The following is a 13,641-nucleotide window of genomic DNA, read 5'->3' as shown; positions in this document are numbered from 1 at the left end:
CTCACGATGTTGCGGTTTACAGCAGGTAAAATCAACACAAATTAAACATGGCAGTATGGTGTCACCCCTCCCTGCGCGATTCCCAAGTTTGGCCAAGGAGCATACAGCACCCTTTGGTGCCTGACCTGACGGCCTCTGCGTTTCACTCGGCAAGTGAGACACCATAAGTAAGGAATAATCGCGAGTTGGCAGATAACTAAAGTGTGGGAAGCGATTTGGATCCAGACTGGGACTTCTATATTTCTGAAAAAGTCCCACCAAGGTGGAATTGTGATCGCGAGAATCTGTTTCCCTATCTCAATTGTTTTCTGTTCTAGAGTGTAGAAGTGTTTTTGTGAGATAATTACAGCTTTTAGCAGAGCAGTAAGATGTTCGGGTAGAGGGGGAATTGCATAGCCAAAATGTACAACATAATCCTGCATGTTTGTAATGTGTTCCTTCACAGTAAGGTGGACAGTGGAGGGTTCAGGAATGGGGACAATCTGTTCCTGGGCCACTTGAACTGATGCCTCAAGTTTGAAGCAAAAACTGCTGTCACTTACCAGACACCAGAAGTGTCCATGTTGGTAGTGGGGTGCACTGGTGGTGACACAATATGTCCCACCCCCTATGTATGTTACCTGTGGAGGGACCTGGTCTTGTGCTGTTACCTCCATGGTGCAGTTAATAGACTGTGCACCAGCAGCTTTAAACCCACACTGTGATTTTGAATGGGCACTGAAGTACTGGGGACACAGTATTACGTGTGCACCCCGGCTCCGACACCCGGAGAGGTCAGTACCCGTTACAGCATGCCCCCACTTTATGACATAGGGTGGGACCGCTGTGAAACGAATGTGTGCACCTCCCTGAATAACTCCGATGTTCTCCACCCGGTATACCGGTGTGGGTCGGGCTGTCCCACCTATGACCGGCATCCTTAATACTATCCCCATAATAGTGTGGTTAGATTTTCCACAGTCTACTGGGACAGGGTAGGCTTCAGAGGCTAGGCGGAGCTGGCACGGGCTTAGTGAATTGCTGTACGGGTGGAGGGCTGCGAGGTGCTTGTTCCTGATCTAAGAGGGGACTACACCTTGTTTTAAATCTTCCAGGTTGTTGCGGCCCTCTCCCAACAACCATGCCCCATACAATACGCACACCTCGTTCTGTGCAGCCTGGTCAGAAGCGTTTCTATCCTCCCGTATGAGTGCATTCACTGTCTGTGCATGTTTTTCCAGCTCGGCCACTATTTCCTTTAAATGGACAGTCATAGCCTGGTCCTCGTGTAGTTCTGAACCTACTACTGTATTCTCTTGTTTCAGGATTTTCCTCAATTGGTTCTTTAAACCGTTTATCTGTGTTTGTAGTTGTATATCATCAAAGCTATTTATTACAGAGGATGCTGTATTGTAGGTAGTGAAAACGTCGTTTATGATTCCCCTCCTAGGTCTCCCCGAGCCCATGGTGTCCCTAGCGTTTAGGGTGTATAGATCTGCTTTGTCTACATTTCCAAAGCCTAACTCATAACATTTCTTGAACATGTCTCTAAGTAGGGCCTGGTATAGCAGCTCTGTTTCCTTCGGACACCATGCAGGCAGGTGTACCTCGGTAAGGTTTAAAATTACTGAAGCTATTGCATAATGTACCCCCTGGTATAACACCTTCTCGGTCGGTACCAATACTAATCCGTTCCCAGGTCCCTTGGTGGTGGTAGGACACCTTTCTATTACTGTGTGTATTGGCGGGTTGTGGGCAGGGGTTTCTTAATATGTGCTCTAAGTTCAGTGGCGTTAATTGGGAGTGGGGAGTGTGGGACCACGCACCCGTGTAGGCTAGAATCCCACCCCATCCCTTCCCCTTCACCTTGCCATTGCCTGGCGAAGGCGATCGATATGCCTGCGGGACAAATACTCTCTGATCCCCACATGCAAACATAAATTCCTTGTTCGGATTCCCACCATTTGTCCCGACACACTTTTACTCCTCTTCCCTGTGTCCCCGTGATGGTGCGCTACGTATCATTACTGAGTCTTTCCCAGTCCGATTCCTGGTCCCATGCATCCTTGCTGAGTTTTCTGAGCCACCACCATCTTCCCAGGAGAATATTCCCTTTGCAAGTCAAACATACACGCTTTCCCTCTGTAACACTGACTCGGGCAGCGATGATCCGTATCCGGGGACATGGAACTGATGCCTCCTCGTAGGTAAAACCTTCCTGGCTGGAGTAGCGGATAGAGTTAGATCCCAGCCACCCTGGCCATCTTCCCTCGTGGGCGTAAACGGCGAGTTCTTCCACGTCTCGGGGGCCACCCCCAGTGGGTACGATCGGTGCTCTCCCTCCTGAACACCCGTAAATGAGGGATTCTTCCACGTCTCCTCGGTCACCGCTGCTCATCCCTATCAGGGCGAGTAGGAACAGGATCCTTTCCATACTGTTCTCCTTCCTGTGGGTACACAGAAAACCGATTGTCTAGCCCTGAGAAAGCTCTCTGGCTTGACAAAGGGGACCAATTTCCAATTTGGGCTCATAGTCTTTAATCGACTGGCTGTCTTATTCAGTTCCTTGTGGACTGATTCTGCTTCTAACTTTATCTCAAAGTCATTTTACTCTTATCTTACCGGTGCTTCCTTAATAGCCATACCGATAGATTCTTCTTACTCCCGGGTATTACCCGGCCTGTGCCTCTTTTAATAGCTGCACAGGTAGATTCTTTCCTTACCCCAGTAACTAATAGATTATATACTTATCATTACACAGACGAACCTTACATAGTCTAACTTATTCCTTAAACATTCATAAATTCATATCGTATTATATATGTACATCTGCCACCCGTCTCCGGGTGGCCAGGTTAATTCCTGCCTTCTTTCTTTCTTTCTTCTTCTGCTGGGTGTCCATCGAGGTCGGTAATAGGTCCGTCTGCACCGCTGGACCCGGAGTGTCTTGATCGGAGGTGGGCCTGAGTCCCACACTATCGGGGGAACATCCCCTCTGGTGCTGCAGCACACCGCTCCTTTGGGGGTGGCTGCCTGGTTCGTTTCTTCCCCTGGGGGTTCTGTCTGGTTGAGGGCTATGGGCTGGGGACTCTCACTTGGTGGCTGTTCCACCGCTATCTCTTCTGGGGGCCCCTTGTTGCCCGAGGCGACCAGCTGGGTGTCCCTGCTCGTGGGCTGGTCTCTGACCTTAGGTGCCCTTTTGCGGATGGTCCCTTTCCAGGGGCTGAACCATTTAAATTGGAGCGCTGGTGACCACGGTGTCTTTGGCCGTGCTGTGCGGGGAGTCCTTCTTAAGGCTCTGGCTGCTGGAGGTGCATCCAATTCCCAAATGATTGGGGGGACAGCTACTCCAGTGACACAGTCCACCGCCCCTCTAGGTACAGTCTGTGGGTCTGCCACGTTCCACAGTGAACCCTTCCCTTTTGTGGGGGCTCTTCTGTCCCTCTGCCGTTTCTGTAAGCTAGGGTCAGTTGCCTAAGCACTCCCCGTTCGGTGGCTTGGGGGTCTCTTGGGTCGAACCAGGCCTCAGCCTTGGTTCTTATTCGGGTTAAACTGTTAGCTACTAGGCTTCGGAGCCAGTGTGATAATTCGTCTGGCCTTAAGTTATCCCTGTCTATGTCCCCACTACAGACGCTTTGGTACACAAGCCACAGTCGGTCTGCGAAAGTCTGTGGGGTTTCCCCTGTGAGCTGCACCGTTTTCTCCACTCTGGAGAAGGGACTTCCGTCATTGCAGCCCATAGCTTCTAAAATGTCTTTCTTGAAGGCAGCAAGTGTTTTCCGTCCTCTTTTGCTCTCCGTAGAGAGGGACTGGTACAGTTTGCTGTCTAGAGATAGGAGAAGCATCTTTGCCATTTCTGCATCATCGCACCCATTAATATCCCCTGCCTGTTCCACCTCTACAAAGTGAACCGAGGGGTCTCCCTTTGGAGTGAGCTTTCCCAGGTGGCTTATCATAGCCTTAAGCTGGTGGGGAGTGTGGGGGACCACATACTGACTGTCCAGGGGTCCTGGACCCCCGGCAAGGGTGGGCGGGCCAAACCTCTGTTGCCGGACCAGGCACATTGGCCCTGGTTCTGGCTCTCTCTGTTCTGGCACGCCTCCCTCCCCTCCCTGCGGGCATGCCGAGCTGAAACTTGGTGCCACAGGTGCTGGTGGTTCACTATCCCTGTCCGTCCCGCAACTCGTTCGCCCCTCCTGCTGCTTCTCCGGTGTAGTCACCGGTGCTACAGGTAGTGGCCAGGTCGTTTCTTCCTTCTCTTCCAGGTTTACCTGGGGCGTACCCGGGCTTATTAAACATACCATGCCTTTTACCTTGGACAGAGCAAGGGTTAAACTCTTAATTTGTTGCTGGCAGGGACTGTGGTCTCCCGATTCAAACCCATTAGTGCTCGCTACTTTATACGCTGCTTGGACATCTTTTAAACTTTCCTGGAGCTCTTTTACTTGTAGGGTGAGGCGAGTGCTTTCCTCCCTCAGTGACTTTTCATTACTTTTAGCCTCGGTAACCTGACATTGAAAATAGTCCTGACTGTTTTTAAACCTTCCCATTATTTGGGTCCTTTCCTGTTTTAGCTGACCAAGTTCTCCCGATAATCTTTCTTCTGACATAACCCTTTCCTGGTAGTTCTCTGCGCATTCCCATAACTCTGCCTGTAGTGTCTCATTGGTTTTAGCTAGGAGTTGGACCTGTCGCTGTAGACTATGCTTACAATCCTTTTGACAGTTAACAGTAGATCGTGGTTTCGGGGTTTGCTGGATGTGGTAGGGTCTGCTTGCCGTACTCCGAATGTTGGAGAAGACTTTCTGCTGCACAATCTTCAGTTGGGTTGAGTCCACTGATGCGGTAAGGCACATTTTGGATCTGTGGGGTAAGTACCCATTTTCTTTGGTTAGAAATAGGTTTCTACAGTCGTTTAGGAAATGTTTTACCCGTTGATAGGTCAGGATGAGATTGTAGAGTGGAAACTTTTCGATTCTTCGTTTTTTTCCCGTTGGAGTTTTGTTTCGAGTTTAGTCGATCGCGGTGGTTTTCCGTTGATACCACGTTGGTTGTGGTCGGTTGCGATGGTGATGTTCTTCCTTCCTTCAGGACTTCAGGACTTCGAGGCTAGAGAAGTTAGTTTACAACTGTCGCATTGTTTTCTCTCTCGTCTTGATGACATCAGTTTGGTCTCGGTTGTATGGCAAAGTGTGTCATTCCCTCTGTTGAAACAGGGGGCTAGTTATACAGTTTAAATGCTTCTAATCTTGGCACCAAATCAGTTCAGAATTCTTTGTTTAAATTTGGCAGGCTTGACTCTTTGTAATATTTTGGTGGGCTCGTTAAAAGTTGATATGTTTCGGGTGGGTTGATGTTCGAAAACTGTTTCCTGATGGAAACATTAGTTTGGTAATTGCAATGTCCTTTTGTGCTTAGTTTTTCACATACAGGCTGGCTTGGGCCTCTTTGTGATGTATATGCTAAATGGTTTTCCAGTTTCAAGTTGATGGTTAGCTACCTCTGGGTCATTTTGTAATGTTAATGTCTCTTGAGGAGAAGGATTCTCGAATACCCATTTCTCCAGACAGGCTACTTTAGTCCTCACACGCAGGTAGTCTCACTAATCAGGTTGTCTCCTGTCAGTCCTTTTAGGCTGCCCACAACCTTGAATTTGTCTTGTAAAAGTTCAAAATTCTATTAAAGTTCGTAGTTTCTTCCAAAAGCAGTTTAGCGTTTCAAGCTTTTTGATAGATAGTCCCAAATTAAATTTCCTTTCAAATGAGGTGGCGGGGTGGGGGGGTGTGTGGGGGTTCTTGTGAATTTTGCACCCTTTCACTACATTGTGAGACCAAACGCACATTGGGTGTCTGCAAGTGTGATCCTGAGCTTCCGCTCACTTGCCATTTTAATTCTCCTCCCACTCTGCCCTCTCGGCCCTCCGCCTCCTACACTGTTCCAATGAAGCTCGAGGAACAGCATTTCATCCTGCGATTAGACACTTTACAGCCTTCGGGACTCAACATCGAGTTCAACAATTTCAGGTCAGAGCCACTGCACCCATTTTATTGCACTGGTAATGAAATAAAAACAGAAATTGCTGGAAATACTCAGCAGGTCAGGCAGCATCTGTGGAGAGAGAATCAGAGTTAATGTTTCAGGTCGATGACTTTTCATCAGAACTGGAAAAAGTTACAGATGTCACAGGTTTTAAGCAAGTGCAGGAGCAGGGAACTTGCCCCTATCGCAGACCCTACCCACCCAGTGAATCCCCTCCCACAGCCCATGTACATTCTCCCCTATCACAGACCCTACCCACCCAGTGAATCCCCTCCCACAGCCCATGTATACACTCCCCTATCACAGACCCTACCCACCCATTGAATCCCCTCCCACAGCCCATGTATACACTCCCCTATCACAGACCCTACCCACCCAGTGAACCCCCTCCCACAGCCCATGTACACTCTCCCCTATCACAGACCCTACCCACCCATTGAATCCCCTCCCACAGCCCATGTACACTCTCCCCTATCACAGACCCTACCCACCCAGTGAATCCCCTCCCACAGCCCATGTATACACTCCCCTATCACAGACCCTACCCACCCATTGAATCCCCTCCCACAGCCCATGTATACACTCCCCTATCACAGACCCTACCCACCCATTGAATCCCCTCCCACAGCCCATGTACACTCTCCCCTATCACAGACCCTACCCACCCATTGAATCCCCTCCCACAGCCCATGTACACTCTCCCCTATCACAGACCCTACCCACCCAGTGAATCCCCTCCCACAGCCCATGTATACACTCCCCTATCACAGACCCTACCCACCCAGTGAATCCCCTCCCACAGCCCATGTATACACTCCCCTATCACAGACCCTACCCACCCATTGTATCCCCTCCCACAGCCCATGTATACACTCCCCTATCACAGACCCTACCCACCCATTGAATCCCCTCCCACAGCCCATGTATACACTCCCCTATCACAGACCCTACCCACCCATTGAATCTACTCCCACAGCCCATGTACACTCTCCCCTATCACAGACCCTACCCACCCAGTGAATCCCCTCCCACAGCCCATGTATACACTCCCCTATCACAGACCCGACCCACCCAGTGAATCCCCTCCCACAGCCCATGTATACACTCCCCTATCACAGACCCTACCCACCCAGTGAATCCCCTCCCACAGCCCATGTATACACTCCCCTATCACAGACCCTACCCACCCATTGAATCCCCTCCCACAGCCCATGTATACACTCCCCTATCACAGACCCTACCCACCCATTGAATCCCCTCCCACAGCCCATGTATACACTCCCCTATCACAGACCCTACCCACCCATTGAATCCCCTCCCACAGCCCATGTATACACTCCCCTATCACAGACCCTACCCACCCATTGAATCTACTCCCACAGCCCATGTACACTCTCCCCTATCACAGACCCTACCCACCCATTGAAGCCCCTCCCACAGCCTATGTATACACTCCCCTATCACAGACCCTACCCACCCAGTGAATCCCCTCCCACAGCCTATGTACACACTCCCCTATCACAGACCCTACCCACCCAGTGAATCCCCTCCCACAGCCCATGTACACTCTCCCCTATCACAGACCCTACCCACCCAGTGAATCCCCTCCCACAGCCCATGTATACACTCCCCTATCACAGACCCTACCCACCCATTGAATCCCCTCCCACAGCCCATGTATACACTCCCCTATCACAGACCCTACCCACCCAGTGAACCCCCTCCCACAGCCCATGTACACTCTCCCCTATCACAGACCCTACCCACCCATTGAATCCCCTCCCACAGCCCATGTACACTCTCCCCTATCACAGACCCTACCCACCCATTGAATCCCCTCCCACAGCCTATGTACACACTCCCCTATCACAGACCCTACCCACCCAGTGAATCCCCTCCCACAGTCCATGTACACTCTCCCCTATCACAAACCCTACCCACCCAGTGAATCCCCTCCCACAGTCCATGTACACTCTCCCCTATCACAGACCCTACCCACCCAGTGAATCCCCTCCCACAGCCCATGTACACTCTCCCCTATCACAGACCCTACCCACCCAGTGAATCCCCTCCCACAGTCCATGTACACACTCCCCTATCACAGACCCTACCCACCCAGTGAATCCCCTCCCACAGCCCATGTACACTCTCCCCTATCACAGACCCGACCCACCCAGTGAATCCCCTCCCACAGCCTATGTACACACTCCCCTATCACAGACCCTACCCACCCAGTGAATCCCCTCCCACAGCCCATGTACACACTCCCCTATCACAGACCCTACCCACCCAGTGAATCCCCTCCCACAGCCCATGTACACTCTCCCCTATCACAGACCCGACCCACCCAGTGAATCCCCTCCCACAGCCTATGTACACACTCCCCTATCACAGACCCTACCCACCCAGTGAATCCCCTCCCACAGCCCATGTACACACTCCCCTATCACAGACCCTACCCACCCATTGAATCCCCTCCCACAGTCCATGTACACACTCCCCTATCACAGGCTCTACGGGTTCGAAATGGCTCCTCTCCTTAAGGCCTATTATCCTCGCAAATTGTCAGCCTCGCTGCAGAGTGGAGTGGCTGCCGACTTTTGGTGGAATGGCCGCTGCTAGCCCAATTGCCCTCCCGAGGTTTCCCGGTAGTGCCCCAATCGCTCCCCCCCCCCCCCCCCGCCCACCTTATCGCTCCACTGCTGCCGATCCATGTAAAGTGTGTCATCACCGTGTGCACTGCCGAGCTACCTCCTGACGGCGACAATCCCCTCGGAAAATCTTCGGCTCGTCCGGCGGTGCCAAAACCTGTTTTTTTCCCGGTGGTCCAGTGAGGCTGTGGCCTTCTGCAGCGGTGGTGTGGCTTCCCTTAAAGGGAGGGCGCACTGCCGCTGCCGCCATCTTTTTTTTTGTTGGCCAACTGCCATATCGGCCTGACTATTATGCTCCCAGGTTCGGCCAGGCCGCCAACAGGCAGCTGGGCACCCCATGCCCTCTTAGGTGACAGGCTGCTGGCCCGGCCGAAACCCTCCCTAGTGGCCCAGGGCGCAGAAGTTTTAAAATCGCGGAGACTCTCCCCTTTAAATGAAGTGGAGAGCCATGGTGACGCGGCGCCGTGATGACATCATTGCGGCAGCCACTCCGTACCGCCCCCAGCTTCCGCCCTAAAGTGTATTCCCCAGCCCGTATCCGCCCCTCAAGTGTTGTCTCCGCCCCCTTTAGGAGCGACTTCCAGATCCAAGGACAAAAACAACAAAGAGCCGAATGTCGCTGAAGAACCACAGCTGCGGTAAAAGCCACAGAAACGGGGTGGGAGCGTCCGTTTCAGGCGGGGGGCAATTTCTACCCCTATCTTTTTATTTAATATATTAAGGAAAAGTACTGCAAAATATCTCACTGACGTTAAATATAATTGAGCAGAACTGTACAATATTCACCTACATTCACGTTTTCATTGTTCAACCTCAGCCCGTTGCTTTTCATAGATGACATTTCAATGATTGTAGTAACACAGATTTAAGCAGAAGTGTTATTGCATCAGCCGAGTGTTACAAACACCGCGCAATATTCAGCTCCCTTGCAGTCAGTGGAATTCAGTATCAGGCGGGGCGTTTCCTGTCCGGCCGATTTGTTATTGCCTGTTTTGTACTGTCCCCCCAAGGCAGATTTCTGCTCCCGTGTCTTTATATAGAGCCTTTCACAAACAGCTTCACAGCCAATGACGTACCTTTGATGTGTAATCACTGTGTTACGGAGGCCAAAGTGCAGCCATTTTGTGCACAGCAAGGTTCCACAACAGCAATAAGATCAATAGCTAGTTCATCTGATTTTGGTGATGTTGGTTGAGGGATAAATATTGGCCAAGACACCGGGGAAAACTTCTGCTTTTCTTGGAAATAGTGCCATCATCATCGTAGGCGGTCCCTCGTATTGAGTGCCACATCCACCTGAGAAGACAGACAGGGGCCTCGGTTTAACGTCTCATCCGAAAGACGGCACCTCCGACAGTGCAGCGTTCCCTCAGCACTGCACTGGTGTGTCAATTCCTTGGAGTGGGGTTTGAACCTACAACCTTCTGACTCCAGTGTCAGCTGTGGCTCAGTGGGTAGCACACTCGCCTCTGAATCAGAAGGTTGTCGATCCCACTCCAGGGACTTGAGTACATAAATCTAGGCTGACACTCCAGTGTAGTGCTGAGGGAGTGCTGCACTGTCTGTCTTTCGGATGAGACGTGTAATGTACAAGACATTAAACCAAGGCCCCGTCTGCTCGCTCAGGACCATTACCAGGTCCCTGGGTTTCCCCGACTGTTTTCAGCCTTCCAGGAACATCGCCAGTAACAGTTACATTCTGACCATTGTGAATGTGTCCCTCAGTGATACTGCTGCCTACAGCTGCAGTGTGTGGAGCTACATCTATGGAGCAGGGACCCAGCTCAATGTAACCATTACAATCTCCTTACAAAGGGAGCGTAGAAATCTTTTCTCTGGTGGGGGAGTTTATTGGCCCCCTCCCCGACTGACAATGGACAACCGTTTCCAGCAGTGAGGGGCTGGCGGGCAGTGGCACTGACTCCCACTTACCCCGAGGAGATGGAATGCTCTCCCACTAACCCCAGCTCTGCCATGGTCAGTGTTGGAGGGCACCAGTGAGTGCAATCCCACCATAACTGTCGAGATCGCGGCCCATGCAATTTCAGGGCCGAGCTTTTAGCTTTCTCTCTGCTTTTAGTGAGAGAATATCAAGGGTAGATTTTCGAGTTGCCACCTGGGATTAAATCGGCGTCGCAGACCACAGCCGATTACAGAAACCGCCTGAATTACATTTTCAGTGAAATTAATCTAAATTAAAATTTAACATTTTCTGTGACAGGCAACTATCTTCAACGTCAATTGTACGCCCAGCCGGTATGTTGAAAATCTACCCCAAGTGTTTCTATTGCTCTGTATAAACACCACATCCCTCAGTAACCACGATCCATAGAATCCTAGAAATTTACAGCACAGAAGGAGGCCATTCGACCCATCGTGTCTGTGTCTATTCTTCCTTAGTGCCTGAGAGCAATGTGATACCCAGGGGGAGCTGTCTGTCTCAGTTGTGCTTATATTAAACCTGGTTTTAATGTTATACCGAGGGAGAGTTGCCTGTCTCGGTTGTGCTTATATTAAACCTGGTTTTAATGTTATACCGAGGGAGAGTTGTCTGTCTCGGTTGTGCTTATATTAAACCTGGTTTTAATGTTATACCGAGAGAGAGCTGTCTGTCTCGGTTGTGCTTATATTAAACCTGGTTTTAATGTTATACCGAGGGAGAGCTGTCTGTCCCGGTTGTGCTTATATTAAACCTGGTTTTAATGTTATACCGAGGGAGAGCTGTCTGTCTCGGTTGTGCTTATATTAAACCTGGTTTTAATGTTATACCGAGGGAGAGCTGTCTGTCTCGGTTGTGCTTATATTAAACCTGGTTTTAATGTTATACCCAGGGGGAGTTGCCTGTCTCGGTTGTACTTATATTAAACCTGGTTTTAATGTTATACCGAGGGAGAGCTGTCTGTCTCGGTTGTGCTTATATTAAACCTGGTTTTAATGTTATACCGAGGGAGAGCTGTCTGTCTCGGTTGTGCTTATATTAAACCTGGTTTTAATGTTATACCGAGGGAGAGTTGTCTGTCTCGGTTGTGCTTATATTAAACCTGGTTTTAATGTTATACCGAGAGAGAGCTGTCTGTCTCGGTTGTGCTTATATTAAACCTGGTTTTAATGTTATACCGAGGGAGAGCTGTCTGTCTCGGTTGTGCTTATAATAAACCTGGTTTTAATGTTATACCGAGGGAGAGTTGTCTGTCTCGGTTGTGCTTATATTAAACCTGGTTTTCTGAAGGACAGGAATCCGAGTCTTTACTCGATTCACCTTACTGCTGTTGAACTATATGTCACTTTTTGATATTTTACAGAGTTATCTGAAAAGTCATCTCTGAATATCATCATCAGCATTGCAGTCTGTGCCCTGGTATTGGCCGCCTTACTCTGCATCTTCATAGCCGCAGTATTCTACGTGAAAAAATGGGCATGTTTTCAAAGCAGACTAAAAGCGGAAGGGTAAATACAGTTTCATTTCCTGTCTCATTTCAATCTGATATTGATTGGTGCAGGGGATGGAAGCAGCCCAAGAATGGGGGCAGACTAGCTGGGGACTGAGGGTTTTCTCTTGCTGTACAGGTCAATAAATACAAACATAAACAGCATTAAATCACCCAGTTATAAAATACACTGCAACTTCTCAGGTAATTAAAGGAGTTTTGTGTTTTACACCCTCTCTCTTTCAGTGTTTCTCTCCTTCTCCTCTGCCTCTCTCTGTCCATCTGTATCGCCCGCTCTCTCTCTCTCTCTCTCTCTCTCTCGCTGCCACACACTCTCATTGTCCCACCTGTTTTCTCCATGTGACTGTATCTCAACCTTTCCCTCCCTTTCTCTTATTGTCCTTCTGTATCTCTCTCTCCCGTGCTCTCGTTGTTGTGTTTTCTCTCTCTGCCCTTCCCTCCTTCTGCACCTTTGAAATTTTACGGCTGGAATTTTCCAGGGTGGGAGCGCTGCTTCAGGCTGTGCGCTCAGCCGGGAGTCCATGTGCTCACAGCCTTGTGTCTTCCATATAACTGCCAATGTAAAGCGTCTATCTGTCTGTAACTCATCTACTCCTTTTATCACTTTGAACATCTCGATCAAATCCTCCCTCAATCTTCCTGTTTGAAGAAAATTCCATCTCAGTCGCTCGAGCCTATCCTTGTAACACAGACCCCCTCATCCCTGGTAACTCTGGGAATATCTCATGCCATACTTCCCAGTCAGTTGTGTTATGTCTTGAATAAAGAATCTGAACAGATACTGTAAGCTTAAAGTAATGTGTGACCGTAGTCCTTTATTACAGGTCTCAGAGTGCCCCTCCAGCCTGTGAGACCTCCTTATGTACCAGTGCTCCCAAGGGATTGTGGGATCTCTTGGGACTCCAGGGAATGAGCCCACTGGTGGTTAAACATGGTATTTACAGGTTTACATGTATATCAACACTCTTCCCATCGCCCACCGCCCCCCATAGTCAATAGTGTAACCATTTACAATGTGAGTCAATCTGGGGCCTTCCTTTCCCTGGTTGATCGTCTCGGTGCAAATGCTGGTTTTGGTGAGTCGTTTGTTGGGCCCTCGCTGGGCTGCTGTGCAGCTGGCCTTGCAGGGCTGCTGGAGGTGGTGAGTCCTGCTGGGCTGCTGCGGGTGATGGGTTCTGCTTCGTGGTCACCCGCTGGGTCGGTTGCCACTTGTGTGTGTGTGTGTTGGGGAGTCGAAAAAGGTAGAGTCTATTGTTGGTTGTTCTGGATAGTCCATGAATCTGAGTTTGGTTTGGTCCAAGTGTTTTCTGCAGGTGAGTCCATTTGAAAGTTTGACCACAAACACCCTACTCCCCTCTTTGGCCATGACAGTGCCGGGAAGCCACTTGGGACCATGTCCATAGTTCAACACAAATAAAGAATCATTAATCTCGATTTCGTGTGACACATTTGCACGATCATGATATGCATTCTGTTGAAGCCACCTGCTCTCTACCTGTTCGTGTAGAGCAGGGTGGACTAAT

General features: G+C 49.9%; 1 protein-coding gene across 1 annotated transcript in view; it reads left to right on the top strand.

Moving 5' to 3' along the window:
• LOC139256768 (uncharacterized) overlaps positions 1-13,641 on the top strand; it is a gene marked incomplete at its 5' end in the record, with an annotated part of 50,138 nt that overhangs the window by 15,732 nt on the left and 20,765 nt on the right. Inside the window, one exon of the mRNA XM_070874290.1 lies at positions 11,972-12,116. Coding sequence (XP_070730391.1) covers positions 11,972-12,116 — 145 coding nt within the window. The remainder of the gene's footprint in view (positions 1-11,971; positions 12,117-13,641) is intronic.

The sequence above is a fragment of the Pristiophorus japonicus genome, unplaced genomic scaffold (assembly GCF_044704955.1).
Source record: "Pristiophorus japonicus isolate sPriJap1 unplaced genomic scaffold, sPriJap1.hap1 HAP1_SCAFFOLD_755, whole genome shotgun sequence".
Classification (NCBI taxonomy): domain Eukaryota; kingdom Metazoa; phylum Chordata; class Chondrichthyes; family Pristiophoridae; genus Pristiophorus; species Pristiophorus japonicus.
This window is presented reverse-complemented; position numbering and strand designations above follow the sequence as displayed.